Here is a 23,465-nt window from a genome sequence, read left to right as displayed (position 1 = left end):
GAACAGGGTTTCTCAGCCTTAGCACTGCTGTCATTCTTGAGCCAGATCGTTCCTTGTGGGGCCGTCCTTTGCTCTGTAGAATTTGAGCAGCAGCCCTGGCCCCTACCCACCAGAGGCCAGAAGCAGCCCCATCCCCAACCCAGATTTGGGAGGAGCAGAAATATCTCCAGACATTTCCAGATGTGCTGAGGGGAGGGAGCAAAATCCTCCCTGTTTGCAAACCCCAGAGACTTAGATTAGATTCCAATTTTTGCTACTTATTAGCTATGTGGCCTCAGCCTGTTAGTCAACCTCTCAAACTTTCAATAGCCTCATTCCTAAAAAGAAAGCAGTGAGCATATGTGATTTTGTCTGCCAAGAACCCCCTCAGTTCAGTTCAGTTCAGTCTCTCAGTTGTGTCCGACTCTTTGCAACCCCATGGACTGCAGCACACCAGGCCTCCCTGTCCATCACCAACTCCCGCAGCTTACTCAAACTCATGTCCATTGAGTCAGTGATGACATCCAACCATCTCATCCTCTGTTCTCCCCTTCTCCTCCTGCCTTCAATCTTTCCCAACATCAGGGTCTTTTCATATGAGTCAGTTCTTCGCATCAGTTTGAGTAAGCTCCGGATGTTGGTGATGGACAGGGAGGCCTGGTGTGCTGCAGAGACAATGAGAAGGCAAAGCAAAGCCAACCCAAACTCCCCATATTCGCCTCAGCCAGTGTGGCTTTGGCTTATGACATCCCAAGAATTTTCATCAATAAAAAGGTATCAGTGTCTATTTCCTAGCATTGTCTTGAAGATGGTCTGTGATGATGCAAAGTACTTAGCATATAGGGATTACCCTATAGCTCAGATGGTAACGAATCTGCCTGCAATGCAGGAGACCCAGGTTCAATCCTTGGATTAGGAAGATCCCCTGGAGAAGGAAATGACAATCCACTCCACTATTCTTGCTTGGAGAATTCCATAGACAGAGGGGCCTGGTGGGCTATAGTCTATGAGGTCGCAAAGAGTAGGACATGACTAAGTGACTAATACACAATTAACACCCAGATTTCTATTCCTTACCCTTTAGTAAGATACAGGAAATGGATATATTTTCCCTACTCTGGTTGAAAGGCTATTCGGAATCTGCTTTATTGGATTCTTTCATTGAACTTCAAACTCATACATCTTTTGGAGTCTGGGAGAAACAGAAGGTGGCTACCCTGGGGAAAGGGAGAAAAATGTGAAAAAAGAAAAGGACACACACACAAAAAGGAAAGGACACGTGTGTTTGGATTAAAAGGAGCATCTAATATCATGGGCCAAATAAACAGATATGTAGATCCACAAATGGAACATCCCTGCAAAGGAACAGAAAAACAGAAAATGTGAAAGTGCCCGAGTTAACAAGTTCTCACATTTGTTTCAGTCAGTCAGTTTAGTCACTCAGTCATGTCCGACTCTTTGCGACCCTATGGACTGCAGTACGCCAGGCCTCCTTGTCCATCATCAACTCCCAGAGTTTACTCAAACTCATGTGCATCGAGTCAGTGATGCCATCCAACCATCTCATCTCATCCTCTGTCATCCCCTTCTCCTCCCGCCTTCAATCTTTCCCAAAATCAGGGTCTTTTCAAATGAGTCAGCTCTTCGCATCAGGTGGCCAAAGTATTGAAGTTTCAGCTTCAACATCAGACCTTCTAATGAACACCCAGGACCGATCTCCTTTAGGATGGACTGGTTGGTTCTCCTTGTAGTCCAAGGGACTCTCAAGAGTCTTCTCCAACACCACAGTTCAAAAGCATCCATTCTTCGGTGCTCAGCTTTCTTTATAGTCCGACTCTCATATCCATACATGACTACTGGAAAAACCATAGCCTTGACTAGTCGGACCTTTGTTGGCAAAGTAATGTCTCTGCTTTTTAATATGTTGTCTAGGTTGGTCATAGCTTTTCTTCCAAGGAGAAGCATCTTTTAATTTCATGGCTGCAGTCCCCATCTGCAGTGATTTTGGAGCCCCCCAAAATAAAATCTCTCACTATTTCCACTGTTTCCCTATCTATTTGCCATGAAGTGATGGGACCGGATGCCTTGATCTTAGTTTTCTGAATGTTGAGTTTTAAGCCAACTTTTTCACTCTTCTCTTTCACTTTCATCAAGAGGCTCTTTAGTTCTTCTTTGCCTTCTGCCATAAGGGTGGTGTCATCTGCATATCTGAGGTTATTGATATTTCTCCCAGGAATCCTGTGCTTCATCCAGCCTGGTGTTTCTCATGATGTACTCTGCATGTAAGTTAAATAAGCAGGGTGACAATATACAGCCCTTCCAAGCACCTTCACATGTGTTCTCATTTAATCCTCCTAGTGATTCTGTGAGCTTTAATTTTTATTTCACACAAAGAAAATGGAGATCAGAAAGGTTATCCAAGGTCACAGGACAGAGGAAGAATTTGAACCAGAGGGAAGCCCAGTGAGTTTACTGGATGGATGACTGTCATTCATTTACTGCATGGAGGTTAAGAGCACACGTTTCAGAGTCAAGCAGAGCTGTTTTCAACTCACAGCTTTTCCATGTCCCAGCTAGGCACAGGACCATGGCAAGTCACTACTTTCTCTGAGCTTCACTGTTCTCATCTATAAAATGGGGGTGACAATGCTCCACACCCTGTGCCGATGTTACAAGTAAAAAATGAGATAATATATTAAAAGTGTCTAATGCTGTGCCAGAACACAGTTAAGCACACAATAAATGTGACTTTTCCTTCTTTGTGTTGTTCTAATTACTACTTTAGTAGGAGCAGTAGAAGATTCTGAGGTATATCTCACCCCAAACTCTGAACTTATTCTACTGTAACACACTGCATTAATTTTTTTCTCTCCCTTTTCAACATACTGTATATCTGTTCTTTCCTTCTCATCAGCACAATTTTTCTTCACTTTCCTCTGGATTTCAATAAACCACACATACCTGGCTTACCACATCTACCGCTTTTTTTGTTTGTTTTAGAAATTAATATTAAAGAATTAAAGATAGTTTAAACAAAACCCCATGTATTTGGAAATTAAACAGCAATGTATCGATGATGGGTGTATCTAAGATGGCTTACTACCTCTTACAGGTATCTGTCTGTCCCACTCCTTATCATTTCATTTAGTAAGTGCCCCAGAACCCAGATCTAGGGTCGGAAGCCCAGCTCTGGTCCTTCACATGAGTCATCCTTTGGAAAAGAGCTTAGCCTGCTAAATACGTGTTTGTTTTTGGTTTGCATGTTCCTGCGACTCCACTTTCACTTTTCACTTTCATGCCCTGGAGAAGGTAATGGCAACCCACTCCAGTGTTGTTGCCTGGAGAATCCCAGGGACGGGGGAGCCTGGTGGGCTGCCGTCTATGGGGTCGCACAGAGTCGGACACAACTTACGCAACTTAGCAGCAGCAGCAGCAGCAGCACCAAGTGAATGGATTTGAGGGTCTCTGGTAGTTAAGCTAATTAAATATAATTTCCCCGTCTTCGGTGTTTTAGCTGGGATAGAGGTTTCAGGAAGGAGAGAGGGGAAGCTGGGTTAGGCGTACCCAGCTCAACTCCCATGTGATGTCTTTTACTTCTGAATTAATTCCCTGGATAAAGTGCCCTTTCTGGCAACAAGATAAACAGGTTCATCTAGAGGTTTGGCTTGCTGGCACATAAAGCCTTCTATAACCCCAGTGGCTGCTTCTCACCACCCCAGGCTCCCAGCTGCTGGTAGGGTACAGTGGCAGGTATTGTGTGCTCAATAAGCTTTCACACCTACTGGGAGCCTGAAACACAGACACTGCTTACCCTGCAAAGACCTTTCTGCAGACCTGCAGGGCAGTGCCAAGGTGGCAGCGTCAAATCTGCCCCCACTAGGCTGCAAGAAAGACTTCCTCAGTCTCACCCAAGTTCTGAAATGACAGGCCAGGTGGAAACCACTGGCTGGACAGAAGGCTGATTCCCACACTGTCAGGGCAGAGCAGGGCTGTGCTGACAACTTTTAAGAGGTTGTCTGAGAAAGCTTTCTTCTATGGTCATTTCTATTTTTAGGACAGTGCCACACTCCAGGAGCCTCTGCTATCCTTCCCTACTTGAAGAGACAACTAAAGAGTTTCCACTGACCTGTTAAATGTTCTCCTTATAGAATTTATTTGTTTGGATGTATGCAACAGAGGTTTAGCTTTGACCGTTTTTATCCCCCAAGCACATGCAGGTTAGGACAGGAGGGCTGAAAATATTCACTTTTGTAACAAAAAGCATTCAATAGACTTGATTATTTATTCTTAGACATAAAAAGCAAATTAGCCATAGCCTCTGCCTCTAGGCTCCTATTTACCTTAACATGGACAGCTTTGTAGAAGGTCTTGTAACAAACCAAATGGGCCATCCAAAGTGAGCCATTCATTTTAGCCTTGAACTTGGATAAGCTTTGTTCTGCTGCTTGATATGAATCAGAGCCAGGAAACTTAGAAATAGCATTATTCTGTTCTTGGAAATAAAGCATCCATTTTCCCTTGGGGATCAAAGGTTTCGATCACTCACAAATATACAGTCAAATAATTTTCAATAAATGCACCAAAGCCATTCAAGGGGGAAGTAAAAGTCTTCTAATAGTTGCTGCTAGAACAATCAAATATTCCCATGAGAAAAAAAAAACAGAGCCTCACCTCTACCTCAGTGCTATCCACAAAATTTAATTTGAGATGGGTCATTGACTTAAAAGGAAAAGCTTAAACTATAAAAGCTTTAGAAGAAAATATCTCCAAAACTCAGGATTCTTAGTTCACCAAAAGTAACAGCCATGAAAAACCTTTTAATAAATTGAACTTCATTAAATTAAAGTTACGTGAGTCCATGATTTTTGCTCATGGAAAGGCAATGTTAAGAAAATTAATAGGAAAGCCACAGACTGGATGGAAACACATGTGTCTGCCAAAGGACCTGTATCCAAAGTATACAAAGAACTCCTAAAATTCAATAATATAAAAGACAAACAACCCAATTTTAAATTGGACAAGGGACTTGGACAGAAAAATATACAAATGATTGAAATGCACATGAAAAAGTGCTTAACATTGTCATCATGAAAATTCAAATTAAAAGCACAATGAGACATTCATCCACTTTAATGGCTAAATACTTTAAAATTGACAGACGTAAATGTCAGTAAGAATTCAGAGCAATCAGGATTCTCAACTGCTGCTGGAAATGCAGAATAAGTCACCTACTTTGGGAAGTTGTTTGGCAGTTTCTCATAAAGTAAAACATGTATCCTTCCAATGAAACCAATTGCACTCCTATTTGTTTATCCAAAAGAAATGAAAACACATTCACAAGTCAATTTCCTTTCTCCATATCTTGACCAATGTCATTCCTTTCTGGAATTCCCTTTTTCCTATCTGCTTCCCTGATTTCCACATGTACAAATACCACGCATTCTTTTTATTTATTTATTTTTGATGTGTACCATTTTTAAAGTTGGGCTTTCCTGGTGGCTCAGATGGTAAAGAATCTGCCTGCAATGTGGATTCGATCCCTGGGTTGGAAAGGTCCTCTGGAGGAGGGCATGGCAGCCCACTCCAGTATCCTTGCCTAGAGGAGAATCCCATGGACAGAGGAGCCTGGTGGGCTACAATCCATGGGGTCGCACAGAGTTGGACATGACTGAAGCGACTTAGCAGCAGCAGCAGAGCGACTAAGCACAGCACAGCACAGCACATTTTAAAGTCCTTATTGAATTTGTTACAACATTGCTTCTGTTTCACGGTTTTGGTGTTTTTGGCCATGAGGCATGTGGAATTTTAGCGCCCTGATTAGGGATTGAACCCACACCTCCTTGATCACCAGGGAAGTCCCAAAATACTATGCATTCTTAATGTCTTGTTTTGAGAAATCTTGCTGGTTCCCTTCCCTTTTCTTTTTTCTCCAGACCTCTTTTGTACTCTTTCTGTGTTTCTCATGTGCGTGTGTGTTAAGTCACTTCAGTCGTGTCTGACTCTTTCTGACCCTATGGACCATAAACCACCAGGCTCTTCTCTCTATGGGATTCTCCAGGCAAGCATATTGCAGTGGGTTACTATGCCCTCCTCAAGGAGATTTTCCCAACCCAGGAATCAAACCCGCATTTCTTATGTCTCCTGCACTGGCAGGTGGATTCTTTACCAGTAGCGCCACCTGGGAAGCCCGTGTTTCTCATATACCATCACTTTTCACATTGGTTACACATGGCATATCACCAGCCAGTCTCTAAGCTCCCATCTGACCTGATCCCTCTGGTCTGACATCTTTGCATGGCACCCAGAGCTTTACACAAGTTGTTTTGAACTAGTATTGAATGAATGACTGAGTGGACATATATTCATCAAATGACATGCTGGACTTATGGTCAGAAGATCTTTATATAATGATTGATAAATTCTCTAATCTTATTTGCCTTTAAGATAAAACAACTGTGGTAGACTCTTACTTTGGAGACCTCCTAATGAACTATGCCACCCAACTTCCGCCCCCCTGTATAGTCCCTCCTCAGATTGACTTGAGATTTGGCTACATGTCTGACTTTGACCAGTGGAACATTAGCAAGCAAAATCTCAATGAGTGCTGCAGATTGATGCTTATCTTAGACAGCTGGCTCTTGGCAGCCCTGAGCTGTCATTAAGAAGTCAGACTACACTGCTGGAGAGGCCACACAAAGGCCACGTCAAAGCAGACGAGCCTTAACACTTTATGTAGAGGGAGAGAAGGCCATCTCAATGTCCCAGCTGAGTCTAGTCCAGATTGCAGAATGAGGAGAAAAAATAAAACAGCTCTTCTTTGAAGCCAGTAGATTTTTGAGTAATTGTTTGGAGATGTCATCTCTATTTACCCATTTCTGTTCCTTTAAAACAATATTGTAATGTGAATATATGCCAGGCTCTAAACTAAACCTTTTTGAGCATTAAAACTATGTCTTATTCATCTTTTCCTCCTCAGTTCCAGTATAGGTCCCTGGGATACAGCTGGTACTCGATACATATATGTGACATTAGCTTAAAGCCTGATGTTTTCGGAATTCGGTTGAAGTCTGAAACACTCTAGCACTGTCTCATCTTTCCTCACAATTTTAAAATGAGGAGAAATGTAGAGGTCACTTGATCATATGCCCAACGAGGAGGAATCTGCGGCTCAGAGAGGGAAAGGCACTCACCAGGAGCCACCCTGCCAAGGGCACCCTACACCTGGTCTCCTGCCTTCCAAATGCCATCGGGGGCTTCAGGGAAGTGCCACCAAGAATTTCCACCCCTAGAGGTAGTCTTTAAAAAAAACAAAAACTTTTTATTTTGTGTTGGGGTATAGCCAATTAACAATGTTGTGATGGTTTCAGGTGACTAGTGAAGGGACTCAGCCATACACATACATGTATCCATTCTCCAGCAAACTCTCCTCCTATCCAGGCTTCCAGGTAACATTGAGCAGAGTTCCCTGTGCTGTACAGGAGGTCCTTGTTGGCTATGCATTTTAAATATAGCAATCACTGCCCACTCTTAGTCAGAGGTAGTGTTTACAAAGGCCTTTCTGTCTTATTGCAAGATTGTATTAATTTGTGCCCATTCACTCTTGCAGACCTTTCCGGAGATGACGGTAGCCTAATCTTAGCGAGGAGATATGGGAAGGGAGGGTGAGGAAGACCCAGATGCCTGTGTATTGGGGGGGGGGGTGTGCTACCCAGGCCTGGATGCCAGCGCAACCAGACAAGCCATACCCGGCTGCACGCAGTACTCAGCAATCACCACTACCTGGCAGCAAACTGGAGAAGCACGAACCTGTAGCTTCTGTGGGGCCTTGAACAGTTATATTACTTTGGGGAAAATTTTACAAAATCATTTTAAATACCATGCAGACTTTGTAACCCAGGCACAGTTATCCGCGTTCTTTTAGAGCAAATATTCCTGAAATACCATTCGGTGTGTGTGTCTCTCCTGCCCTCACTCAACTTTAGGCCAGAGTGTATCCCTATTGACATTGCCTTGAGAGTTCTGGAAACAGTTCACAGCGCTCCTCTGTGGTTCCCTCTCTGGTTTTTATGTCTCATTTGAACTTCTGCTGCTGCTAAGTCACCTCAGTCGTGTCCGACTCTGTGCGACCCCATAGACGGCAGCCCACCAGGCGTCCCTGGGATTCTCCAGGCAAGAACACTGGAGTGGGTTGCCATTTCCTTCTCCAATGCATGAAAGTGACAAGTGAAAGTGAAGTCGCTCAGTCGTGTCCGACTCTTCACGACCCCATGGACTGCAGCCTACCAGGCTCCTCTGTCCATGGGATTTTCCAGGCAAGAGTACTGGAGTGGGGTGCCATTGCCTTCTCCCATTTGAACTTCTAGCAAGTCCTTATTTTTCCGGGGTTGTGGGAGCGGGGCAAGAGAAAGGGCGCTACACTTAGCTGGGGCCGGGGGAAATATTTAGAAGAGTATCCTCGATTGGATCCTAAAAATCCTGAAGTAGTCATTGCCGAACTTGGCTGCTCCCTAACCACTCTGGGAGCGGGAGTCACCCCAGAGGTCTGATTTAACTGACCTAGACATGCCTGGCCATTGGGTTTGGTTCTCATTTTTCAAACGCCCTAAATTATCCCCCGGTGGAAAACTAAAGAGAAATTTCTCATTCGTCTTCTTACTCTGAAAAAGTTCGCTCCTCAGCGCAGGCCCAAGGCCGGGAGGGACCTGGACTTCGCCGCCCGCCAGCGCCACAAGGCTCCGGAAAGTCGGCGCGCGCGGCGACGCTACACTAGCGGCGGGGGCGGAGCCTCTGCGGAGGCGGAGCAGAGGTGGGCGGAGCCGCGGGCCCCGCCCCCGAACGCCGCTGGGCGCGCGGGGCGGGCACTGACGTCACTCCCGGCCGGCCGCGGCACATGGGCGGCCGGCTGCGCTGGGCCGGGCGCTGCGCTGGGCCGGGCGCTGCGGGGCCGCCGGCGCGGGGGGCAGCGGCCGCGGCGCGGGAGGGGCGGGGCGGGGCGCGCGGCCTCGCGCTCGCGCTCGCGCCGGGGCGGTGCGGGCTCTCCGCCTTCTGCAGCGCTCTGCATGTTTTTCCTTTCTTTTTCGCAATTTTGAGCGTTGTGCATGACGAGAGGTTCGAGGCAGGTGAGAGCATCCCGCCCGCCGCGGAGGAGCCTGCGGGCACTCAGCGCGCTCCCCGGGGGTCGTCTGCGCTGGGAGCCCGAAAGTTCTTTTGATTTTGTGTTTTTATGCAGATGTATTTATAAAGACATAAGTAATATTTTTTTTTTCTTTTTCTTCTCTTACCTCCACCGCCTTGAAAGCTAGTACTTTTGTTAAAGGACGGAGGAAAAAGCTCAGCAACATTTTGGGGGGAGGTTGGAGTTTTGGGTTTTGTTTTGTTTTTTTTTAAGAAAAAAAAATTGAGTGCATCGCGATGGAGAAAATGTCCCGACCGCTTCCCCTGAACCCCACCTTTATCCCGCCTCCCTACGGCGTGCTCAGGTCCTTGCTGGAGAACCCGCTGAAGCTCCCCCTTCATCACGAAGACGGTGAGCGCTGCCCTGCTGGCTGCCCCGCTGGGGGCCCCCCTCCCGGGCCGGGCATCCCCGGAGCATCCCCCGCTCCCCTACTCCCGGCACCCCGGCCCCGCTTGAATGAAATTGAGGCGCTCACCTATCGCCCCACCCCCCCTCCCCCCAAAAAAGGAGGGGACGTTTCTGTCGAGGGGACATTCCGTGTTGCTAGTTGAGCGCCGGGACCCCGGCCGGGCCTTGCGGGTCCTCTCGGGCGGAGCAGGTGGGAGACAGAAGTTGACAGGTCGGCGTCCTCGAGGTCGAGGTGCACCTTCACGCGGAGCGAAAGCGCAGCGCCGGGGCTGGGGGCGCACCGCTCGCCCGGGAGTGAACCCCAGGGCCGGGCTCTAAGCGGGCGGGGGCTCGAGTTAGGGGTCGTACCGCGGAGCCGGGGTGTTTGCAATCGTGCTGATCACAGCTCTTAGTTTTAGCATTTGGAGCTCCCGAGGCGACAGCGGAGACGCCCGTTGTCCCAGGCTGGGTGCTTCAGACCGGGAGATGGGGGCTGGGGTAGGCTGGGGGAGTGGTCCCTGGGCGAGGTGCCGCGCACTTTTCCCGGTAGGAGGGGACAGCGGGGCAGGCTCACGTGTAACCGCACCGGAGCCTTCTCTGGCCTGAGCCCTTTCTGGGTAAGTCCCAAACCTTCCCCGGGCAACCCTGGCTGGGGCAGGCCCGGAGGGGTCTTGCGAGGAGGCGCCAGATCCAGTTGGTGCCGCCAGGGATTTGTCGTTTGGGCTGGCGAGTTTCCTGCCATAGGTATCCCAGGAGCAAATGTGAACTGTGAGGTGAGCCCTGCGGCTCAAGAGTGTGAAGTCTTAAAAGATCCTTTGGCTGCAAGCAGCTGGGGAATAGTCGCATTTTTCTTTCCTAGGACAACCTGTTGCGTTGCAAGAGCTGAGGGGTTTGGTTCCCAGTCTGCAGAACAGAGCTTCCCTCTTAAATCCGCTTTAAGGAGGGGCACTTAGGAGGAAGGTGCTCCCTGCAGTCTTTGGCATCTGTGGGAGTTTTGAAGTCAGATTCTTTGGGAGATGAGACTGTAGAGGATTAGAAGGGATGGCATGGAGGCTGTGTTTCTGTGAGGAAGAAAGTCAGAAGCCAAATTCCTTAATCACAGATTTCACCTGCACTTGACTGCTGGTAGACTTGTTCAAATTCAGAGCCCTGGTTAAAGACCTAATGGGGTGAGGGATACTTGCAGGTAGAAAATAGCTGCAGATCTCCATCATAGGTGCTCGAAGGAACCACCTTTTCTGGTAACTGTGCTTTTGACAGGTTCCATACAGGTATAATTTTTGAGTTTGATCATACATAAGTGTTTGAGGGAGAGGAGGAAGAAAACACTTTTGTATTTTAAACCACACCAAAACACAAAACTCCTTTTGTAGAATACAGTGTACCCCAGTGGCTTTAGCAGCAAACACATGTGCGCTAGGAAGTTCGTAGCTCTCCTCTCTGCAATGTGATACATTGGTTAAGCTCGCTAAGCCTCAGAGCCTCCGTTTCTTCATTGTGAATGGAAGTTGTTACTATTTGCAAATTTATTATGAGACTTTTTGGGGGAGAAACATATAAAAGAACCAGGTATGTTAGCAGGTGCTCAGTACATGGTATCAAAGAAGGGCAGGGAGTCCCTTCTTTACCAAAATTAGAATTACTAATGCACTGGCTTTCTAAATCTGAATGACCTCATATTGTTACTCTAATGAATTTCCTGGAAGATAAATCATGCCTAGTTATTGGCTGTTTTCTTAAAAATCACAGCAGTTGTATGTAATTGCAGGTGTTATTTTCCCACTGTAGATTTAAATTATTATTTGTCTCCTTAAATAATGCACTGAGGGCTGTACTGTCTTGTTTATATCCTAGATCAGTCTCTAGCCCTGTCCCGAGGACTAGGGCTTGCTTTCCAAAGTAAATAGGAAGATGTTGAAAAACAGGCAGAGATCCATGTCCTGCCTGAACTTTTAACTCTAGATCCACAAGAAACAGCAGCCAGAGAACAGCCCCGGTATGTGTGGAAAGTAGTTCTGTAGCAGAAGCCAAGGAGGAGTGATAAAAAAAAAAGTGAGACTTTTTCACTGTCTTTTTTAAACTCCAATATTTTCCCTTTTTTTGCAGCATATAGTAAGGATAAAGACAAGGAAAAGAAGCTGGATGATGAGAGTAATAGCCCGACGGTCCCCCAGTCAGCATTCTTGGGGCCCACTTTATGGGACAAAACCCTTCCCTATGACGGAGATACCTTCCAGTTGGAATACATGGACCTGGAGGAATTTTTATCAGAAAATGGCATTCCCCCCAGCCCGTCTCAGCATGACCACAGCCCCCATCCTCCCGGGCTGCAGCCGACCTCCTCAGCGGCCCCTTCCGTCATGGACCTCAGCAGTCGGGCCTCTGCACCCATTCACCCTGGCATCCCACCCCCCAACTGTGTGCAGAGCCCCATGCGACCAGGTAAACTCCCAGATGGTTCTGCCTTCCCTTGGGGAGGAGGGGAGCGAAGGGGGAGGACGGAGCTGATGTTCACGTCCTAATCCTCAGGGCTGCTTTTATCACAACTGAAAGGGGCATCTTGGATTTCACCCACAGCAGTGGTTATCCCATTTCAACGAGCGCATCACCCAGAGAGTTGGCTAAAGGCCGACGCTATGGAACCTACCCCCAGAAATTCTGATTTTTCAGGTCTGGCTGAGGCCTGGAATATGCATTTTTATCCAGCCCTGGTGGGGATTCTAATGCAGCTGATCCAAGGACTGCAGTTTGAGAAGTGCCAACCTGTGGTTAATGATTTGGATAATTTAGGCGCCTGACTCACCTCTGTCTCTTTTCCTCCTTCCCCGAGTACACAGATAATAGGACCTTGCGGAATGATTTGGGTAGACTGTATAATGCTGTGGTTTACCTGTATTCATTGCTTTTCGGCCTGAAGGGGAACAAGATGTGAGTGAGGGGTGTGGGACAGGTATCTCTTTCATCCATTTCATCTTGTGGTGTTGGTTGAAAATTGAGTCTTAAAGTGATTCTCACCTTAAGCATGACTTAGCCTTCTTCAGCATCAGATCCTGTCTTTCTCTTCACTATTCCTACCAAATCGTTCTTTATTTTTTTTCTTCATTTTCATCTGTTCACCACACATAATCCACTTTTATCAAAACCTACAAGGCTGGCTTTAAATGGTGTTGAAATATTGCACAAAAGCGTTACCTGAAATGACCGGTACTTCAAAACCCACCCGCAAAGGCTCAGATGTAAACACAAGCGAGGGCGCTCTGTCTCTGTGTCTTCAGCCCCCTTTCGTACAAAACACACAGTAAGAAAAGCCGTTTCATGTGCACAGGTAACCAGGTACAAAGATGCAGCAGATAAATCGTTGGGAAGGTCACTGAGCCAGGGGCCTTAGCTGCAGGGAGGCCAGAAAGCAGGGCGGTGGGAGACTTATGCCTGAGATCATTCCTGAACTCTGTGTCCTCGGCTCATGTAGAATCTCTGTGGCACACAGAGCGAGGTGAAAAGGAAAGGAAACGGTGCAGAGTGGGAAGAGAATGCCCCTGCCTCGAAATGTCCGTATTGGAGTTAAGATCTCCCATCCAGTCTCTCTGTGTGGCCCCTTCAAAACCCACTTTGAATTAGAGCTTCCAGGGTGCTGCCTGGAATAGAATGAAGTCTTAGCTCCTGCCCCCACCGGAGGCCTCAGAAGCTTACAGAGACACTCCGTTCATGGGAGCCTGACCCCCTGTTACTTAGGACATACAGGGGCGTTCTCCCAGGATCAGGCTACAAAACAAATAACCATCAGAGCAAGGAGAGTCAGGAGGAAGGGCACAGAGCCCTGCTGAGAAGGCTTAGGTTGCCTCTGTCATCTGCTCTGCAGAATGAGACGGATGGCTTCGCAGCAGTGGGACTTTACAAAGTGCTACAGCCTTTCTGGGCCTCAGTTTCCCTTTGTGCAGGAGGGTGTCGTTTTTATTTGATTGGGTCATTGTGAAATTAGAGATAAGGGGTCAGATGGTAGCACTAGATATTTCTTAACGAGAGCAGTTATGATCATTTTTCTGTTTGTGTCAGCTTCCATCATTTCTTCCAATGCTTGTCTTCTGAAATACCTTCATAAAGTAACTCGGTACAGTGTATAACCCTTTATTCTGTAGAGAAATGTCGGGAGATTTTGACCAATAGTTTTTGGCTTGCAGTGTTCTAAGCCTAACACACTCGGTTGACAAGTTACCTCTCAGTCTTCTGTTCATGTATAGGATGTGTGCCATGTTAGAAATACTGCGTTTTTTTCCCCCCAAAAGGCATGCTGGGGGGCGGGGTCCCCACCCTTAGGTTCCTACTGAAAAATCAAGAATTGGGATTTTGGAGCTTCAAAGTCATTTGAATCAGTATTGATTAATGACTTGCAGAAACATGTGATGCCCTGCTCAGACTTGCAGTCCGTAACAAAGGACTCCTGCTTTCAGTGGCTGTCATTTTGTTAGGTTGTGGAGTTAGACACTGGGATCAAAGAGGGCACTGGGACCTGGAAATAAGCTCTTCACTTATATGTCTTTTTTCATAATGGAAGCACACTTCATAAATAATACTCCTCAATTCATTTAAACTCAATGATATTCCTGACAAAAAAAGGAAAAGAAGTTAGAGCTCTTCTTAAAATACCCAGCGCAGATAAAATAACACTGCTATTCTTACAGTGATGACTGTTACAAAGGTGATAATGCAAAGTAAAATTCTAGGGAATGTGGAATTGATGGTATATCATAGGCAAACCTGAGAAAGGAGAAAGTCCTTCATTATTCTGTGTAATCACAGTGGTGCCCCGAATACCAAGTAATCCTTCAGGAAAACAAATCCTGAGAAGGGAAGAGCACAGGTGTAGCTGTGAACATTCTGGGAATTGTAGAATCTTAGTCTGCAGCAAGATTTCTCAGCGTTGGCACTGTTACGTTTCAGGTGAGTCTTTGCTGGAGGGGCTGCCCTGTGCTTTGTGGGATGTTTAAGGGCATCCCTGCCCTCTGTTCTGTAGAAGCCAGTAAACCCTCCCCACCCCAACCTGTGACCAGTAAAAACGTCTCCAGTTACTGCCAAATGTCCCCAGAGGGCAAAATCACCCCTCCCTCTCCCCACCCCCACCCCGCCCAGAACTACTGATCTCAACTTTCGACTTGAGCAGCCACATCTGGGCTTAATTCCGGATCCTGTCACACACATGGATGCTTTATACCTCTTGTAATGCATTATGGCAAAACTTTTGAAGCAGTCAGGAGACCTTAAGTTGCCAAGAAGAAATATAACATTAATAAGAGCATAGTTATCCACTTTTAGTTAATAAAACTAAGACATCAGGCTAATCAGGAGATAATTGCAAAGTAGTTTTATTAAATATTTGTTTTCTGCTCTGCTCAGCATTCATCTTTTGAGTTATACTTGGTAGCATTGTACCATTAGTGCTACCTGTGTGGCTGAAAGGAAATGCAGCCACGAGATGACAAATTATACATTTCTAGGTTTACCCCAAGTGTGTCTTGGAATAACACGGTGAGTGTTCTTGTGAACTCTCTTACTGTTCACCCCGACTGCCCTCCAAGCCCTCTCCTATTTTATACACCCATCATTATTCCTCTGTCTACCTGTCTGTTCAAAGAATGAGTTAAATATCTGAATACGGTTTTCCTTGAAGAAATAACCCAGGGATCCGTTGAAGCCTTCTCTGGCTGTGGGGTTATTGCTATGCTTTCTGGGCTGACATCTTAATCAGGAGGAGTGGTGGTTCCTGGATGCTGTAGACATCGGCAGGGGCTTCTCAGGCATTTGAGGTGCAGCTTCCTGGACATTCCTGAGCCCACAGGGACGGCAGGAGTCGTCCTGACCACTTCGATGTTTGCGTTTGCGTGTCAGATGCTATCAGAGGCGGTGCCCGGGAGTGCTTTCCTGGAGGTCTGTGCTGCATACTGGAAAACAGAAGAATCAGTTTGCCCTGAGAATTGAGTGATTGCTTTAAGGACAGCAGTCCCTTTAGGGAAAGTCATCTATAGTAGACAAAGGCAGAGTTATTTTTAAATCACATGCTTGTAAAGCCAGAATTGAAATTGTTTCCTCTGGTGGTTTTTCTTTGAATAGCTTGGAGGTGTCCTACCACCATTAGACCCATATTCAGCTGAGAATTACGAAGCTTCTCTTTCCAGTTCTGAGCATGATCTGGGTTGTGATGAAGGCTGATTATGGAGTAAAGTGAAAACCCTTCCATGTGGGGGTGTGTGTGGGAAGAGGAGGGTGGGGAGGTCGGGGAGACCCCACTGAAGCTTTGCAGGATGGAATCAGCATTGTGTCTGCTCTATTCCTCCTCTTGTAATGAGGTTCTGATGTGGAAGGGAGATATTGCCATGGGATCTGAATCGTGATGTCAGGGAGTTCTGTGCTGGGGGCTCTGAGATTACGAGGGGTCCTGCTGAAGCAACAGAATTCTTTGGGCTTTTCTGACACCATGAGACTAAGCTTCGATTTCTCCTTCCCCTTAAAGGCATGAACTTCCTGTACTTTCCCGTCTTGCGTGCTGATCACGTCTGCAGGTTGGGAGGGCTCTGAGTTGAGGTACACTGTGCCCCACATGTCTTGGAAGTGCTTTCCATTCATCAGGATCAAGGAGGTCATGAGGGGAGACCGTCAGCTTTGTCCTCGAAGCAGGCAGACTTTTTTTGGTTTCCGTTTCTTGTACGAGTTCATCTTCTCCACCTCACCCTGCAGAGGACAGGCTTGCCCTGTTCTCTTGGCTTTGCCATCTGCAACATTCCCGAGACTGCATATCCTCGCCTTTTGGCAGGAGGTGTTTCTGGATAGGGGTGGATGGTGAGGGTGACTAGGTGCTTAAGAGCATCAGCTCTGGGCCCAGGGACTTGGGTTCACAACCTGGACATACGCTGGCTTGCTGTGTAACTTTGGGTCCATTTTGTGACCTCTTTAAGCCTTGGTTTTCCCATCGGGAGAATGGACACGGGAAATAGTCCCCCTCCCATGGGCTTTTAGCAGGCTGTGTGACACATGCCTCTTTAGAGCTCGGAGCTGGAGGGATGTCGTGGCTTGCCAGCAGGGAAAGGAATGGCTTATTCCCAACCCCATTCTCCATTTAGGGATTTGTTTCATCCAGCGCCCTTCCCTCTGTAAAAATAGGACGTGGGGTGTTTTGTGGCGCCCCCCACCCCCCCTCAGCGGGCCCTACTCCATGGAGGCTGCTTGACTTTTCAGCTTCATTACGGATTAGAACAAGCCACTTCCCTGACCCAGCAGTTTCTGGGTTCGTACCTCCATGTCCTCCAGTGTAGACACGGCCGCTTGCCGGGTGCCCAGCCCCCAGCTCTCTCCCGCGTGAGCCCGGTGACCCTGGCTGCCTGCCCGCGCGGCCGTGTGCCCCGGCCACGTGGCTGAGCCCCGCGGAGCTCGCCCAGCTCCGGGTGGCATGCTGGCCGCCTGCCACCCTCCCGCCCCCACCCTCGCTTCCCTTCCCAGGCAAGCCACCGCGAGTGCCAGCGAGCGATTGTAATCCTGACCCTGGCACGAGAAGGCTGAGCTCCGGAGGGCCGTTCCCATGCCAGGGAAACCTGCTCTGCCCCACGTCCTAGCCAGACCCCAAGTGCCCATCTGCCCAGAGGCACTGTCTGCTCTCTGCCGCTGTGGTGGGCAGGCTTCCTGCAGGTCAGCTCCTGCCAAGGAGCTTGGCAGAGGCTTTTCAGTTCAGCCTGGTGTCTACCAGACGAGAAAAATAGCAGTGGAAAGACAGAACTAGGTAGAGGAGAAGAACAGGGTGGGGGAGGTGGGAAGGAGGGGGCCGTGATAACTTCCCGGTGCCGAGAGCCAGAGGGTGAGAGACAACAGTGATTTACTGGGTTTCTCAGAAGCCTCCCCGCCAACCAGCACTAATCACTTGTACCCAGGAATCATTTTTTATGTCTCAGCAGTGAAGATGGAGGGAAGCGGGAGGGTGGCAGGGGAAGCATTAAGACTGAAAAAGCTTTGGAAGAGAATAAACGAGAGAGGGATGGGGAGGTTCAGGGCCTGCATTTGGCTCTGTAATGGGAGGGACGGAGAATATTGGTGCCAGGTCCTATCCCACTTTATTATATTGTTTGGTGTTCCCCCAGCATGGGTCTTAACCTGAAACCACTCAACCACTGTTTTGGAATAAACTGAAATGTGCTTCCGACATAGGTGTTTGCTGTCTCACCATTCAGATGTCCATCAGGGTGACCTGTGTTTGATACGTGGGTCATCCAAGCAGCATGTCCCTCTTGTAGGGCACAGGATCCCATAAACAAACACACCCGGTGTAAATCCTATCCCTGCCATGCTCAGCCATGTTCTTGGACACGTCCTTTAAATGGTGTGAGCTTTGCATTTCCCATCTGGAACTTTGGAGAAATCCCTGGACCTGCCTCCTAGGGTTGTTGAAGGATTGCTGGAGAATACTTGGCACAGTGATGAGCCCAAAGCAAGTGCCCAGTAGCAGCTGCTCTGAGGGCTTCCTCATTCCAGTCTGGTCTCATCTCTCATGGGAGGACCTCATCTCTTGTTGGGTTCCTGGGGAGTCTCCATACTTCTCCCTTCCTGGCCAGTTAAGGCCTCTGGAGTTGGCATTTCTCCTTTGCTTCTCTGCTGAGTCTTGCTCACCCCCTTCTTCACCTCTGAGTTTCAATTAACCTTGGATCGCTAACTGTAGCCTTTATTCAGTCCTCCTTGCTCATGAGATTAAAAAAAAAAAATCAGACGAGCAAAATGTAGCCCAAAGAAGTTCTTGAGTAGAAGATTTCTCTGTGACATACACGGCTAGTAAAGCAATCAGTCAATCAGTTGATGTTACTATTGTGAATTTTTACTAATAGGCAAGAATCCTACTTGAAGGAAATACAGTGACCTCAAGGGTAAAGAAACCAAGCAGGCAGGTTAGGGTGCCGGGAAAGGAGGAAAGTCTAGTCTAGTCCATCCTCCTGCTTATAAGCAGGACTTTCCAAAGGCATTCCAGAATAATTCCTCCTCCCCCCCAGAGGTCCTTTAATGGAGAAATCTTGACTCTTTCCACACATTTATCTTCTTATCTGCAAAGTAACATCTTTGTTGGGTTGATGTGAGGTTTCTAACGTACATGAAGGCCAGCATGGCACCTCCCATAGTAAGCCAACCCTGACCCCGATCAACCCTGGCTTTCCTCTTGTCAACAGCATGAAGATGAGAAGGCAACAGAGGAAGCTGTCAGAGCTGGGGGCACTGGATGATCCCCAGCAATAGCATCAGCTGTGGATTTGTGCTTCCCTTTGGGGAAGACAGACAAGGGTATGATCGGGCTGCTGGTCTCAAGGAGATGGGTGTTCAGTAGGGAAGATGGAGCATTTAGGTAAACCGATGGGTGACGGAACAAGCTCACATATTCCAGGTCAAAGGATGAGTCCGTGGAGGCCTCTAGTATCTACTGGAAAGAGGAGGGTGAAAGAGTCAGCCCCCACATGAGTAAAACCTCTGAAAATTAATGAGGGAGCAGTGCTGTCAATCAGGGCTGCCTGGTCTCAGGGAAGCAGCTGCTGGCTGGGGCGGGCGGGCCTGGGGTGATGCTTCTTGGGGAGTCAGGCCTTCCTGGGTCTCGTGAGTGCTGGAGGAGCCGGGATGGACAGTAGCAGCAGTGCGGTGGAGTGTGGAGGTGGGGACGCCCGTGGGTGTCCAGGGAGCAGGGTGTCGATCCCGTTCGGCTGGTGCAGAAAACTCACATGAAGGAGGCAGGAATATGAGTCTGCAGAGGCAGGTGCCAGCCAGGCTGGCAGCTTCGTGAACGCCAGGCTCCTGAGCTTGAACTTGATCCAGGAGGCAGTGGGGAGCCATTGAAGGCTTCTGAACAGGGAAGTGGCATGTGGATGTTTCCACTTGGGTTCAAGGTTGGATTTGAAACATTTTTAAATACTTCACAACAGTTTCCTCTGGCAAACGGGGACTTCCTTATTTTTGTTGTTTGGAAAATAAACACTCCTTCTTGAACATCAAACAGCTTTTCAAAACACAATGTTCTAATGATCTAGAAAAAGTAATTCAAAAACACAGGGTTTACGTTTCACTTATAAAGCCCATAATTTTGGTGATTGGGGGAAACCCTCTTTGGCAAGAAAAGAGTTTGAGGGATGTGAACGGTTCAGAATTTAAAAGTCTAAAAGCGGGCCTGATCTCACAGAACCAGAAAAATAAATTTTAATAAACCCAATCCATTAAAATTCATGACTTTAAAATGCTTCTATATTATAAAGCTTACTGGGTTTGCAAACAAACATGTTAAACCTCTTTCTATGAGTGTAGGTTTTTGTTTGTGCCTTTTTGTGTGTGTGTATATGTGATTGTAAGAGAGGGAAGGCTCCAGTGATACAAATAGTACTTGATTATAAGGATTACCTGCAGCGGTAATATCAGGCTAAAACACTTAGGCAAGTGTTTGGCCAGCTTAGTAATTTTACTCCTGAGAGACAAAGGAATCCTCATTACAGTTGTATATTCTTGAGTCCTGACCTTGTGTTTGTGGCTCCCTTCTTCCCTGAAAACCAGAATTAATTGCATGTCATGCAGAGATCTGGTGGCTGGGGGTGGGGTGGGGCTGTGCTGAATTGCTGCTGGAGGAAAAGGACTTTGTGGGAGCAGACAGGCTCTGGGGGACTGAAGGGAGCAGACAGGCTCTGGGGGACAATGCTGCTGAATGGCACCTGCGTGAAGTAGCTCGCTCAGGTACCCCTGAAGTGTTCTCTGAGATCAAGCCACGATTACAGAAAGCAGGAGGAGTTGCTATAACCCAAATCAGTTCACTTAAGTAAAAAAAAAAAACAAAAACAAAAAAACAGTCAATGTGTGCAATTTCACCTCCAGCTATGTACAGTAGACAATTACAGGAGTGTTGGCAGAATCAAGCATCTGTTGGGAAAAAACTATACACTACTTGTTTCTGTTAAATTGGCTTCTGGTGGATACACACTCCATGACTTAATGTGAAAATTTCAAAAATGTTTTCCTTCCTTTCTGACTTTAACAAGTATTGTTACTGTCTCAAGTTCCTAACCATCCAGCTCATAATGGGAATCCAGTCCCATTGTCTGTCCTGAAAAATAGCAGTTCTGTTGTCAGACAGATCTCCTAAAAGTTTTGTTTTTAGAAGTTTAATCTAGGATTTTTTTTTTCATTAATGATTTTTAGAAGAATGCTTTGGAATTTGGGGTCTTGTAATAGATGACTCGTGGCTAATTAAGCCCCTTCCTGTCTCAAATCTTGCCTGGGAGACCCTAGATTCCTAAAATGATGAGAGCATGCTGCTGTAGAAAGATGCCCCAGGGAGCTGCAGCGCTAAGTCATCTGTGACAAAATGTTCTCTTAGACAGTGGGGTTGCATAAATGGATCAGCAGAAATAAGCGCCTTGGCAGAAGCTTCTTGAGTGGGAAACAGCAGTGCTTTCTTCTGTAATTGGCTCTGGGTAACAGTCTGCTGGGAGGTCCTTGCTGTGGAACCCACGCATGGACCGTGGAGTATAGAAGGAAAGCTTCACTGCCGCTCTGTAGGTGTTTTCACACTTAATTGAAAGAGTTAAGTGAGACTGGCCATTCAGGCCCAGTAAATGCCTCCTGAATTGAACAGGCAGAATGAAGGTTTGTTTGGGGAGGGATGCCACCAGGCCCTGACCAATGGGAATCAAAGCTGTGAACCAGATGAACAAGATCATCTAGATAGGCAGTAATCAGATTACCCAGAACAGATACTTCAATACCCCCAGACAGGAAGAGTTATTCTAAGGAGAGTGGCTAAGAGTCAAACTCTGTCTGCCCAAAGGATTGATCAGAAGACTTAGTTCACTTTAGAATGGATTTATTGTGCTGTGGGCTTAGTATCACGGAAGGAGATTATGGAGGCTTTTACTAGAGAGAACTTTTAAAATAGGATGAAGATCTCATATCCAGTTCGAATAACATTGCTTTTAGAGGCCAAATGCCACTGAAAGATTTATAGAAGAAAGAGTAAATAATATAAAATGTAAAGATAGAAATAAAGCCTTGATAGAGTTTCTGAGGATAGGAAAAGGAAAATTTGAAGAACTGACTTCATAGGAATTTGGTAGAATTCATTTCATCATGATTGATTTCTTTTTATTAATATGTTTTCAGGGGAGTTGTGGGTTTTTTTCCCTCATAGAATCTAAAGTATGTTTATTTCAAATGAGCAGTAACACCTGAATGATTTTTAAAATGATATTTATATTCAGGTCAAAAATATGTTTAGCACTGTAAATGAAATTAACCCAGACATATCAGGTCTCCTAGTGATATTTAGTTATTGGATTTCTTAGACATTTAAAGGTAAAAGATAGGAAGTTTCAGTATTACAAAAATTAAGTGTAAAGAAGCAATTTGAGTTTACTTACATTCTACTTATTTCTCTTTTTACCCTCAAGCTTACTTGGGAATAACATTGCATTGATTCACATTTTCTGATCATTTGATCTTGCATTGATCAAGCTGAAATCTGTATCTTTGTGTTCTTTGTAAAGATATTACCAAACACATTAATTATGCAAATAGAATTTTAGAAGGCACATTGAACTTATTTGAGTACTAAATAGGCTTTAAAGGCCTTCTCTGTGTATATACATTGATGTTCTTAACCATAGCATGTATCAGCAAGGAGTAAAGGACTTTCTCTCATTCAGCTGCATCAGTAATTCAGATTAGTGTGACCACCAAGTTGTGGCAGTTTGTCTCTGTCTGCCCTCCCCCCACCTTGTCCCCATCTACTAAAGTTTCATCTTTTTAAGCTTAAATTTTCATATAAGTGCATGGAACCAATAGAGCATTTTTGTTTGTTTGCATGCCATCAGAGAGGATGTCATGCAAGGGTGGTGTTTTCCCCTAGGATTTTCCTCATGAAATCATCGCCTGCTAGAGCAGACTCCTCTCCTTCCCACTTCCCCTCACTGATGCCCAGCACAATTTGGTTACAATTCCTGTCTTGGTTTAGATCTTGGCTTGAAGAGCCAAGATTGACCCGCTCTCTAACTCTTCTGCCTTTGTTTTCTCCTCTGTAAGTGGGGATGGCTAATACCCACTTCAGCTTCAGCGGATTCCTGGAGGAGTAAACGAGGTGCTCTATGCAAAGCACTTAGAACAGTGGTCCACTTTCATTTGCTCTACAATGATGGGTTTTCTCTTTTCCTACTTCCATCGTCATCTGTGGACACTTAGGTGGGAACAGATTTTGTGCTGTAGCAATCATGGCCAGCAGTGATTGCTGTAGCCACGCTCTCTGCCTCTTGTAGGGAGAAAAGGGTGATGGAGAGGCCGAGCTGGGAGCATCCTCTGTACTGACCTCAGTGAGAAGATATCCAGCCCCCACACCCCGACAGCCCTGTGACAGTAAATGCTGTCTTCCTTGGATAGCTCTGTGGGCCGGGACTGTGTCTTCATCTCCACCCCCCTTGCCATCCTCTGACTCTGTGCCTGGAAGACCTGGAGAGACTAATGGGAGAAATCAGTTCAGTTCAGTCGCTCAGTCGTGTCCAACTCTTTGCAGCCCCATGAACCACAGCATGCCAGGCCTCCCTGTCCATCACCAACTCCCAGAGTCCACCCAAACTCATGTCTGTTGAGTCAGTGATGCCATCCAACCATCTCATCCTATGTTGTCCCCTTCTCCTCCTGCCCTCAATCTTTCCCAGCATCAGGGTCTTTTCCAATGAGTCAACTCTTCGCATGAGGTGGCCAAAGTATTGAAGTTTCAGCTTCAACATCAGTCCTTCCTGTGAACACCCAGGACTGATTTCCTTTAGGATGGGCTGGTTGGATCTCCTTGCAGTCCAAGGGACTCTCAAGAGTCTTCTCCAACACCACAGTTTAAAAGCATCAATTCTTCGGCACTCAGCTTTCTTCACCGTCCAACTCT

At 46.7% G+C, this 23,465-nt stretch overlaps 1 protein-coding gene across 7 annotated transcripts in view; it reads left to right on the top strand.

The window, feature by feature from the left end:
- The first annotated feature begins 8,848 nt into the window (after positions 1-8,848).
- HLF (HLF transcription factor, PAR bZIP family member) overlaps positions 8,849-23,465 on the top strand; it is a 56,594-nt gene continuing 41,977 nt past the window's right edge. For 4 of the 7 annotated variants that reach the window (XR_014079956.1, XR_014079955.1, XM_081581671.1 and 1 more), the window contains exons 1-2: positions 8,849-9,505; positions 11,648-11,983. Coding sequence is in view for 5 of the 7 variants with exons in the window: in XM_081581670.1 (XP_081437796.1) it covers positions 9,391-9,505; positions 11,648-11,983 (451 nt within the window). In the remaining 2 variants the exon portion in view is untranslated. Of the gene's footprint in view, positions 9,506-9,680; positions 9,753-11,647; positions 11,984-23,465 lie in introns of those variants that run through there. The other 3 variants (XM_081581672.1, XM_081581674.1, XM_081581673.1) reach the window with 3 other exon arrangements.

Source organism: Giraffa tippelskirchi, chromosome 3 (genome assembly GCF_054371585.1).
Source record: "Giraffa tippelskirchi isolate mGirTip1 chromosome 3, T2T-mGirTip1v1.2.pri, whole genome shotgun sequence".
Classification (NCBI taxonomy): domain Eukaryota; kingdom Metazoa; phylum Chordata; class Mammalia; order Artiodactyla; family Giraffidae; genus Giraffa; species Giraffa tippelskirchi.
Note: the sequence above shows the minus strand (reverse complement) of the source record. Positions and strands in the feature narration are given on the sequence as shown.